At 43.5% G+C, this 17,983-nt stretch overlaps 2 protein-coding genes across 3 annotated transcripts; one reads left to right on the forward strand and one right to left on the reverse strand.

Moving 5' to 3' along the window:
* Nucleotides 1-1,032: 1,032 nt before the first annotated feature.
* Nucleotides 1,033-10,729, forward strand: TBP (TATA-box binding protein). Of its 2 annotated transcripts, XM_071549504.1 has the most exons (8): nucleotides 1,033-1,128; nucleotides 2,726-2,958; nucleotides 3,562-3,893; nucleotides 4,921-5,008; nucleotides 6,884-6,975; nucleotides 8,181-8,348; nucleotides 8,640-8,734; nucleotides 10,019-10,729. In XM_071549504.1, the coding sequence occupies exons 2-8, from the start codon at nucleotides 2,905-2,907 to the stop codon at nucleotides 10,096-10,098; spliced, it is 909 nt and encodes a 302-aa protein (XP_071405605.1). In that variant the 5' UTR covers nucleotides 1,033-1,128; nucleotides 2,726-2,904; the 3' UTR covers nucleotides 10,099-10,729. The 2 variants fall into 2 exon arrangements, with proteins under 2 accessions (XP_071405605.1, XP_071405606.1); XM_071549505.1 differs by lacking the exon at nucleotides 1,033-1,128 and having other exon boundaries at nucleotides 1,854-2,958.
* A 1,844-nt stretch (nucleotides 10,730-12,573) lies between these two features.
* PDCD2 (programmed cell death 2) lies at nucleotides 12,574-17,937 on the reverse strand. The gene is made up of 6 exons (XM_071547977.1): nucleotides 17,601-17,937; nucleotides 17,260-17,511; nucleotides 16,540-16,725; nucleotides 15,056-15,171; nucleotides 13,705-13,821; nucleotides 12,574-12,999 (listed from the first exon to the last, which is right to left on the reverse strand). The coding sequence occupies exons 1-6, from the start codon at nucleotides 17,899-17,901 to the stop codon at nucleotides 12,829-12,831; spliced, it is 1,143 nt and encodes a 380-aa protein (XP_071404078.1). The 5' UTR covers nucleotides 17,902-17,937; the 3' UTR covers nucleotides 12,574-12,828.
* Between the last annotated feature and the right edge of the window lie 46 nt (nucleotides 17,938-17,983).

The following is a 17,983-nucleotide window of genomic DNA, read 5'->3' on the forward strand; positions in this document are numbered from 1 at the left end:
GCCACAGCCGAGCGAGCTTGGACAGTGACAGTGAAGTCCTCAGGACTAGAACCTACAGCCCCCTGTATTGCCAGGAGGTCTCCCATCCAAGTACTAACCGGGGCTGACCCTGCTGAGCTTCCAAGATCTGGCAGGATCGGGTGTCAGGGTGGCATTTAATGGCCATTGCACTAAATAATAGTATGATTAATCTGCAGTGTGTAACAGGTACAATGTGGGGAACAATCTGCAGCACAGCCCCTGCGACCTATCCTGGGGTACTGCAGCTGGGCACTGTGAGAATGGGTCAGGCTGGAAGGGCAGGATTGTGTCCAGGTGGTTCTTGAATATCCCCAGTGAGGGAAACTCCACAGCCTCTCTGAGCAACTGTTCCAGAGCGCAGTAATTCACACAGTAAAGAAGTTACACAAATTCAGGTGGAATTTCCCATGCATCAGTTTCTGCCCACTGCCTCATGCCCTATGGCTTGGCACCACCAAGAAGATCCTGGCTCTGTCCCCTTCATATTAATACACCCACCCTTAGATATTTAAACACATCGATGAAGTTCCCTCTCAGTCATCTCTTCTTGAGGTTGAACAGGCCCAGCTCCCTCAGCCTTCCCTAAGAGAGGTGCTCCAATCCCTTAATCCCTGGACCTGCTCCAGTAGCAATATGTCTCTCTTTTACTGTGGATCCCATAACTGGAAACAGCACTTCAGATGTGGAGTAGAGGGCCAGGATCAGCTTCCTGGACCTGCTGGCAATGTTCTTCCTAACGCATACCAGGATACCACTGGCACTATTGGCCACAGGGGCACACTGCTGGCTCATGGACAGCTCCTGGTCCACCAGGACCGCCAGCTCCTTCTGAGCAGAGCTGCTTTCCAGCAGGTCAGACCCCACCCCAGCCTGTCCTGGTGCACGGGGTTATCCCTCCCCGGTGCAGGTCCCTGCCTTGCCCACGATGAATCTCAGACAGCTCTTCCCCGGCAGGCTGCTCTCCGGGTGGCGGCGGGAAGTGACGCAGCGGGCGCGCCGGTGGCGCGGAGCGGGGCGGGGCGGGCAGAGCTGCGGCGGGCGCGGAGCGGGGCCGTGCCGTGCCGCGCCGCGCCGTGCCGTGCCGTGCCGTGCCGGACAGGGCAGCAGGTACTGCCCGCCCTCCCGCCGGGGCCCGTGCCCGCCGCACGCCCCGCTGCGCGCAGAGGGAGCGGCGGCGGGGCCGCCACGGTGCGGGCCAGGCCGGGCCTGGAGAGCGGGGCCGGTGCGCGGGGCCGGGCTCGCTCCGCACCGTCGGGGCGGCCTGAGCCGCGGAGGGGGCAGCGGGGAGGGACTCCCGCGGCGAAGACGAGGCCGCCTGGCTCTGGCCCGCTGCGGGGCTCCGGCGCCGGTCGGGACCGAGGGCGGCGGGGGCGGGCCGGGCGCGGGCAGCGGAGGGGGCTGAGCGGGACTGGATGGGGACGGAGGGCGGCTGGAGGCGCCGGGAGCGGTGGTCGCATGGCCGTTTTCTGTGTGCCTGGGGAGCGAATCCCAGCGGCGCCTCGGGGTGGTTCGGGGCCTCCGTGGTGGCTCCTGGTTCTAGACTCTGTTCCCTCGACCAAAGCGTTGCCCAGCGTTTTAGTGGAGATCCGGGCAAGCCGCCTTAGGTGGCTACGACATGGGCCCCTGCTTAGCCGCTGTCCTCGCCACAGGTTCCGGCGTGCCTGGGATCCAGGCTTCTTAAACAACTGAGCTGTCGCGCAGTTGGCTTTATTTCTTCCAGGGTAATGTCTGGGCTTCTAATGTACCCCTGTCTCCAGGTTGTAAAACTTGGGTGCTCTGCTTGATACCTTCGGTGAGGGTAAAGATCATAATATCTTGTGGTTATAGTGGAAAAAAAAGCAGGCCTTTTTGGCTGTAATGTAAATATTACTGTAATTCTAAGCTCTCATATCTGAAAAGAAAGAAAGACTGAACAGGCTTTCCTCAGATTTTGAGGTGGCCTCCGGCCTGAAAATGACCTTGAGTATTTCTAGGCAATAGTTAAGAAACTTAGAAATTACTGGAAAAAAACTTTATATTGTTGATATCATAACATTTAAATTATTTACTCATGTTGTTTATTTCCCTAGCACAGAAACAGAGTTATAATTAAAAAAAAAAATAAAATCATGTGTATGTTTCCCTTGTATACCTGAAATTGGTTTTCATATATTTCTTTTTTTTTTCCATAAAACACATGTCATTGTTATTTGATGTCTGTTAATGCTTTATTTTATGGAATTGAATGGGAGAGGTTTTCCTAGTTACAATTTGACCAGTGATGCTTTTCTCAAAGCAGAAAAAATTAGCTTTTGAAAGCCCAAGCCTTAAAATGGCCAGGAAGGGACTTATAAACAGTGTTTCAATAAGCTTGTCAGCAGTCAGGGGAATTCTAAAAAAATCTGTGCATTTCTAGCTGAAGCAAAGGTTGGAGTAGAATGAGCATTAGCAGCTTGAGCTGTTTGTGCAGGAGGGCTCAGTTAGACAGAGGCCTGCCCGTGTGAGTCAGGTGACCTGCCAGGCACTTCAGCAGAATCACACTGCAAAGTTTTTATGGAATGTGCCTGAAACAGGTTATTTTTATGGATTGTGCATACACGAGTGGATGTTCTTATACGTATTTATGTGTGGGTGTGTGTCTCTTATTTGAGTCAGCAGCTCATAGGTTTGCTTTTCATTTTATGTTTAGATATTATTCTCAAGATATTACTCTTTTTCTTTTCAGGCTTTGGTTAGTGTTTTAGACTCATATTTCTCTGGAGCCAATGTTTTCTTAAGACTTCCAGCTTGGCTTTAAAAGCTGCTTTGCTGGAATGTTTTAAACGGTTAAAAACCCTCTAGGATTTGAAGTTTATTTAAATTGGACAACATACTTGTGGCCTCACCAAAGAAATAACTGGAATCATGGATCAGAACAACAGTTTGCCACCCTATGCTCAAGGCTTAGCCTCCCCTCAGGTAAAAGCAAATGGTTTAAGATACAACTATTATCTGAATTTTTTTTGTGAAAGTGTTTTCCATTTCTTGCATGTAACTTCAGGTTTTTTTGTTTGCAGACCTGAAAAATTTTGCTAGGTATTGAATAATACTGGTATAAAGCAGAATTTTAAAACCATCAATGTGTATATCCAGAAGTATAAGAAATGTGGAGATACGTGGGGTTTCTCTAAGATGAAACATGACTTACAAGTTGGAAAAATAAATTTAATACATACATAAATAGATTGTTGCTGGGCTAAGAATGTGTTTGGTACAATCTGCACAGTCTGTGTTCAAACAATTGCAAATTGAATTGTGGGTCAAAGTTGAGACATGCTTGTAAGGTAGTATGATAAATGAGTCAGATCCCTAGATCTCTAAGGATAGTATTTTATTCTATAAAACAGATGCATTTCTAAGGGCTTTCTGTTTTTTATAAGTTACTACTGTGTGCTTCGGGTTTGAAATGATCAACTCAGTGTACATAGATTTATTTTTAGACTCCTCCTGAAAACTTTGTCTCTTAAAACCAAAATGGAATCAGCATGATCTGTGGTTTCTGTTTCATGTTTTCTCCTGTAGGGTGCAATGACTCCAGGAATTCCAATCTTTAGCCCGATGATGCCATATGGCACAGGACTGACCCCACAGCCTGTCCAGAGCACCAACAGTCTGTCTATATTAGAGGAACAGCAGCGGCAGCAGCAGCAGCAACAAGCAGCGCAACAATCGACGTCACAACAAGCGACACAGGGAACATCTGGTCAAACTCCCCAGCTCTTCCACTCACAGACTCTTACCACAGCCCCTTTACCAGGAACCACCCCTCTGTACCCCTCTCCAATGACTCCAATGACTCCAATAACTCCTGCAACACCAGCGTCAGAGAGTTCTGGGATAGTCCCACAGCTACAGTGAGTGCCCCATGTGTTAGTGCATTGTGTCCTTTCTCAGAAAGCCCTTTAAAGACTTAGTACTGAAGTCACATCAGGAATTGGGTACTGCATTTTGGTGGAAAGGGAGGTCCTCAGAATTTGTGGGTCTCCTGTAGCAATATGAGTAATTTTTGCTTTTATTTTTAGCTTAGCTTCATTACTAAACCACTTAGTAATACAATTTCTTAGAGATTTGTCAACCATACGGCTTTTAAGCATAACAGTGGACGGTGTGTTAGATAGGTCTTCATTTAACACCTTTGTAAGTTTTATACACTTCAGGAGCTCATCATGTTCCCTTTTCTAGTGCATGGCTAACACTGAGTTTGTAAGAAGGCAATAAACCCCTAAAACTGGTTCTGTGTTTAGGTATGGAAGTATTTTACTGAACTTCAGTTTAAAAGAGACTTCTTCAGAAATGTACAGCAGGGACAAAGAAAAATGGTTGATAAGCTGAATTGAAAGAGTAGTTTCTCATATTTCACTCCCCTCCGGACTTTTAAATTTCAGGGTTTTCCCAAACCCCAAAATTTTACATGTAGGAACTTCTTTTAAACTTTAGTCTAGAGACCTGCTATCTTATCTCCTGGCAATGGATTTACCTCTTGGGTGATTCCCACTTAGTTCTGCACCTTCCTCTTTGAAGGGCATAGCAAGGAAAATTTCAGATGGCGCTTCCTCATTTTTTCCTGTTTCCAGCAGCTTCTCTAATTGTGGTGAGGGCTCTCAGAATCAAGAATTTTTCCTTCCAAAATCAAATAGAGATTCTTCTCATGGGACACTTTTCATAATAGCTGGCAGATAAGGAGGAATCAGCAATCATGCCTTGAGAGTTACTGCCCTAAAAAAGGAGCTTCCTGAGCCAAAACACTGCTTGATGGTCTTGTTAGTAGGAAAGATGTCATTCAAACTCGTTTGGAGAAAATCAATTAATCTTGGTTAAAAATGAGGAAGACACATGAGTTCCTTATTGTCTGTTTACTATATTTCTCTGACCTGTCTTCAGGAATATTGTGTCTACAGTGAATCTTGGTTGCAAACTTGACCTAAAAACTATTGCGCTTCGTGCCCGAAATGCTGAATATAATCCCAAGGTAAGGGGAATGTATTATAGTTCATTTATAAAAGATACATCAAGGATTGTGCCTGCAGGTTGCTGCAACAGACTGAAAAACCTTCCTGCTATAGATGCAGCTTTATACTACAGTTTAAAAAGAAATCTTTAATAAACTAAGAACATTCTGTCAAATTAGTAAAAAGCATTTTTATACTGAAGTAGCTGTAATTTGCACCAGGTTGTAATTTGGTAGATTTAGAAGGAACCTAACCAACAGCATAGTACACTGACTGAACTTTCTGTAGTACAGTTGGCCTCTGCTGCTGTTCATATGGCCATGATTGTTCTGTATACTCTGTGGCTTCCTTGACGCAGGTGGGCCCCTAGAATTTTTGTGGTCGCAGCACAGTAATTTTTTAGAGTCTTGATTCCTCTCCATTCCCTTGTGTTCTCCCCCAGTATTCCTGCCATCTCGTTGATGGCTAAGTTCGGTGAAACAGCAAAGTGAAATCGATTTTTATTTTTGCATATTGACTTTTAAGTTGCCTGCTGCTCCTAAATGGTATTTTGTTGAACTGTGGGGTTTTTTAGCTTGGGAAACTTTGAACAACAGCAGAGGAACTGGAGTGTTAAATCAGGAGAATTGTGTTACTTCATTTTTCTTTTGGGTGGCTCCTCTTGAAAATGTTATCTTTGCAACCACAGTAGCTGGACACTTACAAATGTTTAGATGTTATGTAGTTGAATTGGCATGCAATGGGAAGGTTTCAGTTTTCCTGGAGTGCAGGGTTTTTTATTTTAGTATTTAGGATTTTGCTGCAATTTACCTCAACTCTGCTTTCAAAGGTTATGCAGACACGTGTGATAAATAATGTACTGTAAGCTTGTACCAGTGATGCTGTTATGTAATTGTCAGTAAGATATTAGTGCAGCAAAAATTTGAGCATGCCATGGTAACTCCTGAGGTAGGGGGTAGGTGGCTCTATAATGCTCATAGGCTGAAATAATCAATATGAAACACTGTTTTCTATGTCAGAGAGAAAGGAGAATTATGTAACACACTCCTGATGTTTAGTCAGTCTGTTCATCTATCAAAGAAAAATGTTGCTTGGCTGTATTATTTAAGACATTTTGACAAATGTGCTGTTGGGTAACCCACGCTACCGCCTTGGTTATGTCAGCAGGACAATTCATGGGACTGCATGGTGAGCTAGTGCAAGTTAAATATAACAAACAAGGATTTGTGTGTGTGTCTGTGTGTGTGTGTGTCTGTGTGTGTGTGTGTCTGTGTGTGTGTGCGCTCACACCAGTTTCCAGTACCTCTTGCTTCAAGGAGTCTAAGAATATTTGGAAATGCTTACTTAGAATAAAAAGACAGAGCTAGCTGGGCTGCTGTGTCCTACTGTGGTAGCTGAGGTGGCTTCTGTTTACACAGAACTTTGATCTCCAGCTATCTGTTTACTTGTATTGTAACACTGTCCAATTTTTTAAGACACAGAAACAAAACAGATCATAAAATACTCACAGATAGTCTTTCATCCTGCTTGTAACAAATCAAATTTCAAGACATTTGGAGGAATTTTTTTTCATTTATTTTTAAAATTATCTGTACTGCTCTGATGCAAATATTAGCATTATTTATATGTTGCATATACAGTAATGAGAGATGAACTTAGTAAAATAGCAAAGCATTGGTAAATATCATTCCTGTCTGGCTGTACCTCTCAGTGTGTGTGTTAGAAGCTACCTACAATTTATGCATTTCAAGTAAACTTTCAGTGATCAGTAAGAATGTTTGAACTTAGAATTTCTTTGCAGTACAGTGTAACTTGCTACTTAGATGATGCAGTTTTGAGTTTAACGTAATGATTACAGCAATATATCACTAATAGTCTCAACACTCACATTTCAGCGTTTTGCTGCTGTTATTATGAGAATAAGAGAACCACGTACTACTGCACTGATATTCAGCTCTGGAAAAATGGTGTGCACAGGAGCAAAAAGGTATGTTTAGGCATTACAAGCAAATTAATTCAGGTGTATTTTCTCATGTACCATGATGCTTTAGAAGTAGTATTATTTATGTGTGTGTGTATATTTATTTATATATGTGTGTGTGTGTGTGTATATATATATATACACACACACACATCCAAGTTGTACAGGTACAACTAATGTTGCTTCACAGTTTTTTCAAATGACACACATTTCTACACAAAATGTCTTTTCATGACTGAAGGGACTTCCCAGCTAAAGGGGAAATGGTAGTTCCATTTCTGAAACTTTCATCCAGTCTAATATACTGGTTTGCAGAGGTTATTATATTCAGGTTTTTGACTTTGCAGTTATCTGGGGGTTTTTCTAATAATTAAAAAAAATTCAGTGACAGTGCACTGTAACTGCTTAAATTGTAGGGGCAGTGGCAGAAGGTTTTTATATTTGAAGTTTCATTCATCACAGGACAAAAGCTCCAAGTCCCTGGTCCTTGTAGTCTTAGTTAGCTCTTAACATGATCATTGAAGTAGAATAAATTGAAAACTAAACATAAGCTTAACTGCAGTGGGCAGGAGAAAATTTCTGTCCTGAAGAAGTCTGCTAGGAATCCAGAAGGAATAAGCTAATGAGCAAAGATGAATGAATAGAGCTATACGGGGAAACACTTGCTCTGCATGGTGACACTTAAGTTCAGCTTGTCCTTGTCCATCAGGAACAACCCAATCCACAGCTGTTTACAAACCTGAAGCAAACTGAATTCTGCAACAGTACTTAAAGCTGTGCAGTTCTGTTAAGCCCGTGTTGGAATACTTGGGTTCAATCAAGCAGAGGATTTTGGTAACCTACAGATTTTTATAGAAATATTTATTTTCTAGCAGTAGTAGTTTAAAGTTATTCTAAGCTGAAAACAGTTTTCTTGTCCCATTAGAGGAACTCAGGTCAGTATCTTAAAAGTGTGAAATATATGGATTTATAATTTACTGGTTTGTGCCTCATTAACAGTGAATGCAACACTAGTGGTGTCCAGGATCCTATTACAAAAATCAGCATGAAAACCAGTGCTACTTATTGATTTTGAATATAAAAATTTTGCATGTGACCTTCCCTTTCCCCACATATTTCTGTCCTGGTTAGATATTTGTAGTTTAATGCTGTTTGCTTCAAGTAATACTTAATGGAGGCAGTAATACAGATATCCTTCTCTCACTTCTCAGTGAGGAGCAATCCAGACTGGCAGCAAGGAAGTATGCAAGAGTTGTTCAGAAACTGGGTTTTCCTGCGAAATTTTTGGATTTTAAAATTCAGAACATGGTGGGCAGCTGTGATGTGAAATTTCCCATCAGACTGGAAGGATTGGTACTCACACACCAGCAGTTCAGTAGGTAATAAAAGGCTTGCTTATGTTTCATTCTTGTTGCATACTAACTAGCTTAGAGAGTGACATCTGTTTAGGTTATTCCCTTGAACCACAGGGAAACCTGCATCTTTGTTCCCATCTCTGTGCTGCCTTAGGTGTAGCTGAGGCTGCCAATATGAACCCATCAAAATGATCTTCCCTACTACCCTTTTCCAGGTTTCAGTGAAGTCTACATCTGCTCTGCCCAGTCCTGCAGAAGGTAGAGTGGAACGTGTTTGCAAACACGTTTAAACACTGTCCCTCTCTTCTATTCCAGCTATGAGCCAGAATTGTTTCCTGGCTTAATCTACAGAATGATCAAGCCAAGAATTGTACTGCTTATTTTTGTTTCTGGAAAAGTGGTTTTAACTGGTAAGTTAAGACAGTATCTTACTCCAGTAGGTGAGATTTAGACTATTACAGAGAACACACAGACATAAGTAAGCTGCCAGGTACTTTCCTTTAGAGATCACAGTACTGAGAAAGAAGAGATAGTAGAGTGTTCTGTGGATGATGTTAAGGAAACTTCCCTGTCCAGCCATCCAGGAGCCACTCCGGCAGTCACACCAGCACCACCTGCACTGGGATCAAAGCCTGTTTGCAGCGAGTAGGCAGCTCCAGGGAGCTGACCGGTGCCCCACTTTACACACACCACACTCACACAGACAAGGTCTCCTTACTACCTTGACCCCAAGTTTCCCATAATACAGTCTTGGGTGTCCAGTTCCTTCAAATAGTTTGATCTTAATGCAGTAACAAAATAACAGCTTGAGCTGGGTGCCTCCGATGAGGGACCCCAACAAGGGAATTTATATGTTTTTATACCCTCAGTGCAATAGTTGGGTCTTCCAGCTGAGTCCTTGGCTCCTGCTGTGTCTCTGCTGTAGTCACTTGGCTGGGCCACAGGTCCTGGTGTCCTTTGTTATGCAAAAGACCTCTTGCCCAGGGGGTTTGCTACACACAGCTCAGGCCTCATCTCAGTCTGCAGCTGCCCATCGAGCTACCTGCACTATGTGTATTACTTAACAGATGAGAATGTCAATGACTGTGAATCCTAATGAAGTATGCAGGTGTCCAAAGAGCTGGAAGACCGCAGATTATCTTCCTGGCAAAATCTGAGACTGTTTCTGTGGGTTGACTATGTGTGACTGACCCAACTGTTCTTTGGCAGCTTGGCTGCAGGATGCTGCCATTCTCCCATGATAGAGCAGCCAAAGAAGGGGAGATACCTGAACTCTAGAACTCAGGCACTCCACCTACACCCCTTCCTTTTCCTCTCATGCTGTGTCTTGCTATGGAGAATAAACCCACAAGACTCACACAAAAAAGAAGGATTGTGTCCCTGCAGTGTGGGGAATGGCAGGCCTGTGCAGCAGTGTCCATTGCCAGGCCTTCCCCAAGCTGTTCTTTGTGCACAAACATCCTGCAGGGCTGTGCTTTGTAGTTGGGTCTTCTGTGGAAACTGTGTGTAGGAAAATCCTATTTGCAAGTACAGCATCTGCACAGAGATGCTAATAAAATTTTAACAGTTGCCAGGATAAATAGTGACAAGTCTGGAAATGTATGCTCTCTATGAGGTGTGTTTTAACAAAGATTGTAAAAATAAAGTATCAGGTGAAAGGTTCAAGCTAACTTAATGCCCTCTCTTTTTCCAAGGTGCTAAAGTACGAGCAGAAATCTATGAAGCATTTGAAAACATCTATCCTATTTTAAAGGGATTCAGAAAGACAACGTAACAGTTTCTACATGTTTCAGAGAAATCAGGGGTGTATTTTAAAAGGTATTGTGTATGGCACAGCAGTAACGAGATGGACTTCCAGTGCAACTGCAACACCAGGACTTGGACTATTTCCCAGTTAGTGCCTACTTCCCTGATGCTCAAGGGAACTGTATTCTTGAATATGTCTACTGAGTTACTGTGAGTTGCTTCACTGGGCTGTTCCTGGAGCAGTCCCTCCAATTTTTATTTATATTCTAGCTTTTAAATAGTTTTAATGCCAGTTCTATTAATAGAAAATCTGTAAGTTGGTTTAAAGACAAATGCAACTGTGTCACTCAGTGTATAAACCACTTAAATTGCCATGTATATATGTTTTAAGTTCCTTCCATAAGACCATGGTTTTTATAATTTTCAGAACTTTAGCTTTTAAATTTTTTCAATTTTAAATTTCTTTGGTGCCAGACACATTCCCTCTTTCCAGTATTAAGCAAGATAGAATAAATTTATTAATGAAAATGGCTCACTGTACATATATATATAATATATACCTTTCTTCTCTTTCCTTCTTCAATTCCAAATGTACAATAAACCCTGTTTATACAACTGTTGGAACTGTCTTAATAAATTTTAAAATTACCCAGCTGGTAGAGTGAAATACATTGATTTTTTTTATTTAATCTGGATTTTTTAATAGCACATGCACTACTCTTAAGTGACTTGTCATTTTGAGAGAATCTTAACAATACTCTGGCTTGCTTACCAGCAGCCACATCCCTGGCAATATTCACCTTGGAATATTTTCCAGTATGTTAGAGCAAAAGATATGACTGGTTAAAGAAGTTTGTGTTCAAGTAGGTGTTGCCTTTGTGTTCAACAGATGGGATTTAGGCAAGTCTTAAATAGCTACACTTGACTGAATTGGAACAAAAGATCCCTTCTTAGCTTCTAGAATTTTTTTAAATTACTACTTTTGTATTTTACCAGCTATGACAGTCTCACTATATTAGTGTTCATGTAAAATGTCAAAGCCCTTTAGACTAGAGTCAGTATGTACATAATCCTTCTAAACTGTGCTTGAAGCTTAATGGGCTCAGAACTAAAAATAAACATTTTTTTTCTTCAGTAAATTTTCAGTAATAGTAACCTCTCTCTGACTTGCACGTTATTTCAAACAGCTTTTATCTAAAATTAACCCAAATGTAAACCATGGTCTCTTTACTAAGCTGGTGTGTCATTTCAGACAAAATGAAGTTTTGGCTGGTGTTGATAACTGTTCCATTTGCAAATCCTGAGTGACCTTAATCTTTAGTCTTCTCTCTACACTGGTGTTTCTCTGTGTTTTTATTAATTGGTTTCATGATTCTTACCAGACAGAAGCTACTGTTTAATAATGTAGCTGTGCCAGGATAAGTTCATGATACTCAAACACTCCACTGCCTTCGGTGCCGCACCACTCTGTGCTCACGAACATTCCTGAGAGCTCTTGATTGTAACTGTAGGACTGTCCATGCAGCACCCTGAACAATTACCAGCTTAATTGCACAAGTAGCTCTCTAAGAAAGCCTGGAGCCCAGAGTAGCTGTGGGATGGTTTTCAATAAAATAAACTGAGCTGTACTACAGTGACTTAAGACACTGTTTGGTGTTTTGTAACATGTACCAAGACTTGAAACTACCCTTCTAGAAACTAAGTCTTGTGACAACAAAACCAGTTACAGGTACAGCATTCTCTGCCTGCTCATTTGAGAATTTTCAACATCTACATGATTCCAAAAACCCTGCACTGGGCCTAGGACTTCCATGGAATCACTTTCCCTCACTGATAAGCAGCCATAAATGGTTGGAGCAGGATAAGGAAATATGTACCTGAAGTCAGTTCTTTACTGACATGCACAAAAAAGCCTTATCTTCAAATGTAGCTATAGCCACAAGAGTAGTTCACCAGCTACCACAGCATTATGGTTTCATTTTTCTCTTCCCTCAGCTATATGGCTGTCAAATGGCAGAAGGATCCCTGCAAAGGGCACTTAATTTTAAACTTTACCAAAGATGGCAGACTTAAGATACAATTCAGCTTGAAAATCTGCTGCTACAGGTAGTATGCAGCAAGACAAACATGTTCTGTTATGGCTGACTTTGTTTAAACCGCTTCTGCACCAGGTAACTGAGTTAAAAGTATAAGCCCCATGCAGAAATAGGATAAGACACTTAATTTTTGTGCATGTTATCTCGAATAACCACTCAATCAGAACATATAAGAACTGCCAATTTAGAATCAGTGCACCTGTTGAGAAAGAGAAGCAGACTTAAGTTCCACAGCAAAAAGCTATGCAGCTGACTCCTGTACAGCTCCTGACATAAACGCTCAAGTGATTTTACAGCAGTCTGCTTTTCTCTGAATGTTAACTTTTGAGTCGTATAAAGAAAATCCTGACAGACAGCAATCTTTAAATTTTTGAAGTTCTATGACCAACAAAAGATAACTTCAGCAATCCAATGTTTTCCATCTTTATTTAAAACACTGAAAAATGAGATTTAAAATGAAACTTATTGAACAAACACATCTGGCTTCATTACCAGGTTGAAGTAGAAGCTCTCCTGGAGCACAAGAGAGAGGCTGTTGAGGTCTAGTTATAGCAGTTTTATCACTGTTACAAAATCCAGAGTTATCAGTGACTTTTAGTTAACTATCTGTTTGCATAGTGCAGAGATGAAATGAAACAAGGCAAGTATTCCACTTAGATGACTCAGCTTGGTAAAATATGGCCCATGGAATGGTCTTGTTTCCATATGAACTCTTCCAGGTATTCGTTTGCGCCACTGCAGCTGTCAGCACAAGTGTACACCACCAGCGTTCCCCAGTCAATGCTCTCTCCAAGGCTGTCAACCTGAAGGTGGTTCAGGAGCTGTGGCATAATCTTCAAGGAAAACCAAAAGGTTCAGAGACAGGCAACAGCTTTCTCCCTTCTCTCTGCTTCTCTTCCTAAAGGGTTCTCAATTTGGTGTGAATTTATGTTCTCTTACACCAAAATCCCAACTGGAGCGACTATGCATGCAGCAGCTCAAATAAAATAAATCTGTAATTCCCCAGACAGTGTAGTAGGTGCCCAAGGAATCAAAAGCATGGCCCAACTTTATCTATACAAGTTTTATTTGACCTTACACGCCTTTCCCAAACTGTGAGCCTCACTCCATTTGAAATTACCTTCATAACTCTGTTTTGCCTTTGCATGACATGAAGTGTGTTCACCACACATACACCTCTAGCATTCAGAATTCTACAGCTGAATACTTGCAGCCAGACGTATTTACAATTCACATCATGAAGGCTTTTTATTTTTTTAAACATGTAATACTGGACTCCTGTTACTTAAGAGATGGTTCCATATTCACAAGTGCACCATTTTATATATAGTGCAAATTATCTGATAGGAACCTACCTTTGATATGTGAAATTCCTCTGGGAAAAGCAGTTACAATAGTAAAAGGCTCTGTGCAATCATTTAGCATAGTCAGTTTGTAGCAAATTCAACTTTCTTGCTCTACCAGCCAATACCTATACAATTAGATCCAGTTAAGTCTGAAAATCATTACCTGTATTATTTTTAAATGGGTTTACACACCTGGAATTCAAAAATCCGTTTGGCACCACATGAACAGTTTGGGATATCATTTTCTTCAGGCCTATTTTCACCTGACACCCAGACTGGGCCTTCTCCTCCTCTGCAGTATCTAATGATCTGAAATAGAGCAGAAATTTAAGTTCTCATGACTATCTTTTCATCTTGGTATAAAATTGGTATTTAGCAACACAGACAAAGCTGTAGATGGCTCAGAATAAGGTCAGTTCCTTTAACTAATAACCACGGCAAAAGATCATTTGCAAATGTGGTATTCTAAATATGATGGGTTATTTTCTTAACTGTGTGAATCATGCAAGTATTCATACTGCATTTCTTCAGTGATCTAGGAATAAATTGCAATTATTTGTATTTCCCCAGGTAAGAGACACAGAAATGGAAGATCATGTATATTACAGTCCTGAGATGGAGAAAAAGCAGTTGATAATTAGTACATAGAACTGCACATAAAGTCAGGAACGCAACCCAGCTCTTTCTGTTATGCAATACTGCATCTCAGTGTGAGCACTGTCCTAATGTCCAAGAAAGAGGTATTTTCAGACATATCCTTAGTTGTTCTGTTACTAAAAAACATGTATTATCAACAAGAGGACAACGGGCAGATCAGTCAGTACAGGGATGATCAGAGAGAGGTAATGTACATACCTAAAGCAGAGAAGGTACAGACTCAAGTCTCCTACTTTCTGTGTGCGTACCTTAACCCCTCAGCTACCAGGCAAAACATGAAATTAATTTCTAATTCCTCCACCACTTTCATTGATTTAGGCCTGTATTTCCTCTGAATGCAATCAGGGACCATACTTTTGTTGGACAATGTGACTCTTTTCAGCCTCTTGTAATAGCAAAAAATTGTATGGGGGAATTTTTGTTTGAATAGTAGAAATTTTAAAACCATTGCTAATTTTTTCAACCTTAAAAAAAGCTGAACTACCAGTGCAGCTGGTGACAATGATAGAGCTCTTGTCTGCAGATTTTGTTCTGCTGAGAAGGAAAGCCAACAAGGCCAAAGGCTGGGGAATAATGCAGTGGTTCACCATGTCCTTTGGTTTAGAACCACATCACAGGAAGGCAGGTCTTCCCACAATGTGGGGGCTTCAGCACCCCTGTGCCATCTCATCCTGTTTAAGATAGATGAGCAGGTCCTAAATTCTTACTTGAGCATTAATTAAGTTGTGCACATAAGGAAGATGAGGGTGTGTTGGTTAGTTGTGTGGAGGGTGACAAGGCATATCCATTTCTAACTGGGTACAAAAGGCTACAGTACAACATGTTGCAGATGAAGCAGGATGCTGTGCCACAACTGCCAAGTTCTAAGGCCACCCTATCTTCTGACCTGCTCTGGTTCAGCAGCTACTTTTTCTTTAAACATTTGGAAGATCTTGTCTTCTTTAGTCTCACATTTTGCCATTGCTTCCAATGTCTCTTCATCTAAAGACTGAAATGCTTCACCTAAACAAGAAAAAAGAACAACAAAAGTTACAGGCAGTTTTACAAGACAGGGAAAAATTAAAATCCATATTAGCATCTGTAAATGCATTTTGTTTCACAAACCATTTCCAGCATAAATCACTCTTAAGATTTTTTTTCTTTTTGTGGCATGTTCAGATTCAGACACAAGTCCATTTACTAGTTTTAGTTGCATTTTAAACATAGATGTCAGCACTGGAACACAGGAAAGGGGAAGGAGGTAATCTACCAAGGTTTATGGCTCCCACTGGGTATCACTGAGACTGCAGAACCTTCAGACTATGACAAGAAAGACAAGTTGTGCCATGCATATGCCAGACTTCAGTTTCTAGCACTGAACAGTGTGTCTGTTACACAACAATGTTCACATCAACTTGAGGCCATAAATAGTCTTCAGACAGCTTTGGACCACAGCAAGGGGACAGCTGGGAGCCCAACATCCTTCTCCCACACCACCAAACTCTCTGCACTGGGTGTGTTCAACGCCACTGTAGTTGCTGCAAACACATCATGAATTTGGGGGGAGCTGGGAGAGAGGGGCCTGCACTTCAACTGCTTAATTCAAGGTCAATTAAAATAGAATCATAGAATCAGTTGGGTTGGAAAAGACCTCTGAGATCATCAAGTCCAACCCTTGGTCCAACTCCAGTCCATTTACTAGATCATGGCACTCAGTGCCACATCCAATCTCAGTTTGAAAACCTCCGGGGATGGTGAATCCACCACCTCTCTGGGCAGCCCATTCCAATGCCTGATTACTCTCTCTGTAAAGAATTTTTTTCTGATATCCAACTTAAATTTCCCCTGGCAGAGCTTAAGCCCATGCCCCCTTGTCCTATTGCTGAGTGCCTGGGAGAAGAGACCAACCCCCACCTGGCTATAACTTCCCTTCAGGTAGTTATAGACAGTGATGAGCCTCAAACTAGTTTTCTTCTAGCACAGACAAGGAGATTTTAAGTTATTTTCCATAAATTAAGCCAAATGGAACCATCAAGCCAAGACAATCTAATCTCCTGATTTCAACACCATCCCTAAGCAGGTGCTCAAGGTCCTGTCTCTCACTTGAGTTGTTCCTTACCTATGGGAAAAATGCAGGATTTCAGTGTAACTCCGAGCTGCCTGCAGCAACAGCTGCTTCAACAGCTCCTGGAGTCAGGGCTTAAGTCTCTCCCAGAAAAGCAACTTATATCATGGGATGTCTGCAATAAACTTGCATCATAAATGAGTGTAGCTTTAGCCTTTTATCACCAATAGTTTACAAGGAACACTTAAAAAACACAGTATTTTATATTTTAAAGATGTGATACAGGCTTCATACTGAAGAATTACAGGCAGCATCTTATTTCTGACCTGCACTGCCTGTAGCTCCAAGTTCGTCTTGTTCTTTTGGATCCTTTGAGGTATCTACAGCTCCTTGTTCATCACCAGGCTCTACAGTGCTGTCAGCAGAAAACTCTGGCTCCTCAGGTTCTATCAAAATTTCATACTCTGGAAAAAGGAATTCATTATGCTCTGGAATTGCATCCGCCGAGTCGTCTACAAAACAGAAAAGAAGCACCATCTCACAATGTCATCTCATATTTCGTGTCCTCCCCAAAAGCCAGCCAGCAAACTATGTAGCAACCATACAGCACAAACATTGCATGAGCAAGAACGACTAACATCACTGCTAGACCTACCTGAAGAAACACATTATATTAAGGACAGTAGAAAACCGCAACAGTAGAAAACCGCTTTGAAACTGTAAACCCAAGTGATGTGGAAGGCAGACTAAACTGTGTTGGCAGCAGCATTTTAAATCCCAAACCTTGCAGTTTCGCAGCTTGGTGCATTTTAAAAAACCAAACCCTGCAGCTTGGCAGCTCAATGCGTATCTCCTAACTGCCACATGCAGACAAGTGAAGCATAATAGAGCAGGTGACCTGACGGCCATCACATTTCTCCTACTTTTCCACGGCATGCGGTGAGTAGCCAAAGTATCACGAGCGCATCAAGCACACCTCCAGCATTTAACCACACTCTAGCATGTGTTTCCCCGGCCTCAGAGGTCTCCGCTGGCTCCGGACCCACCTCCGGCCGGGTGCTGTCCGCAGGAGCGGCGGTGCCCGCCCCGCCAGTCCAGTGCCTGGTGCTCGGGCCCGCAGTAGTTGGCGCGGCGGCAGCGCCCGCAGCACCGCGGCCCGAGGCCGCCGCACACGCGGCACAGCGCGGCGCCGCCGCGGAGACAGCGCGGGGGCGGGGGAACCGGGCCCGGGGGCGGATCCTCGGGGGGTGGCTCCTCGGGGTACGTGTCGTTCTGCCGCGGCAGCTGATTCCGGAACACTGCGGAGAGAGGCGCCGGTCAGCGCGGCCGCGGCAGCCCTCACCCCCTACCTGCTCCCTCCCTCCGCCCCTCCATCCCCGCGCCTCACCGCGGAAGGGCCCCCGCGGGCCCGGCCCGCGGTAGCAGGCGGGGCTGCGGCAGGCGAACACGAAGACGGTGCGGTGGAAGGCGTCGGGGCGGCCGGGCAGCGGCGCGTACAGCTGGAGCAGGAAGGCGCAGGGCTGCTGGCAGCGGCCGCAGCGCAAGGCGGCGGGGCCCGGCAGCCCAGCCTCGCCCAGCCATGCCGGCCGCCCCCCGACCTTGCTGGGGAAGTAGGCGCTCCGTAGCCGCCACGCCCCGGCAGGGCCGGCCGCCGCCGCCGCGAAGCCCAGCTCCACGCCCGCAGCCATGCTGCCTCCGCCGCCCGCCCAGCCGGGACCGCGCGCCCCGCCCCCGGCGCTCCCGCGCCCCGCCCCCGGCGCTCCCGCGCCC

This window comes from Pithys albifrons, chromosome 2 (genome assembly GCF_047495875.1).
Source record: "Pithys albifrons albifrons isolate INPA30051 chromosome 2, PitAlb_v1, whole genome shotgun sequence".
Lineage (NCBI taxonomy): Eukaryota > Metazoa > Chordata > Aves > Passeriformes > Thamnophilidae > Pithys > Pithys albifrons.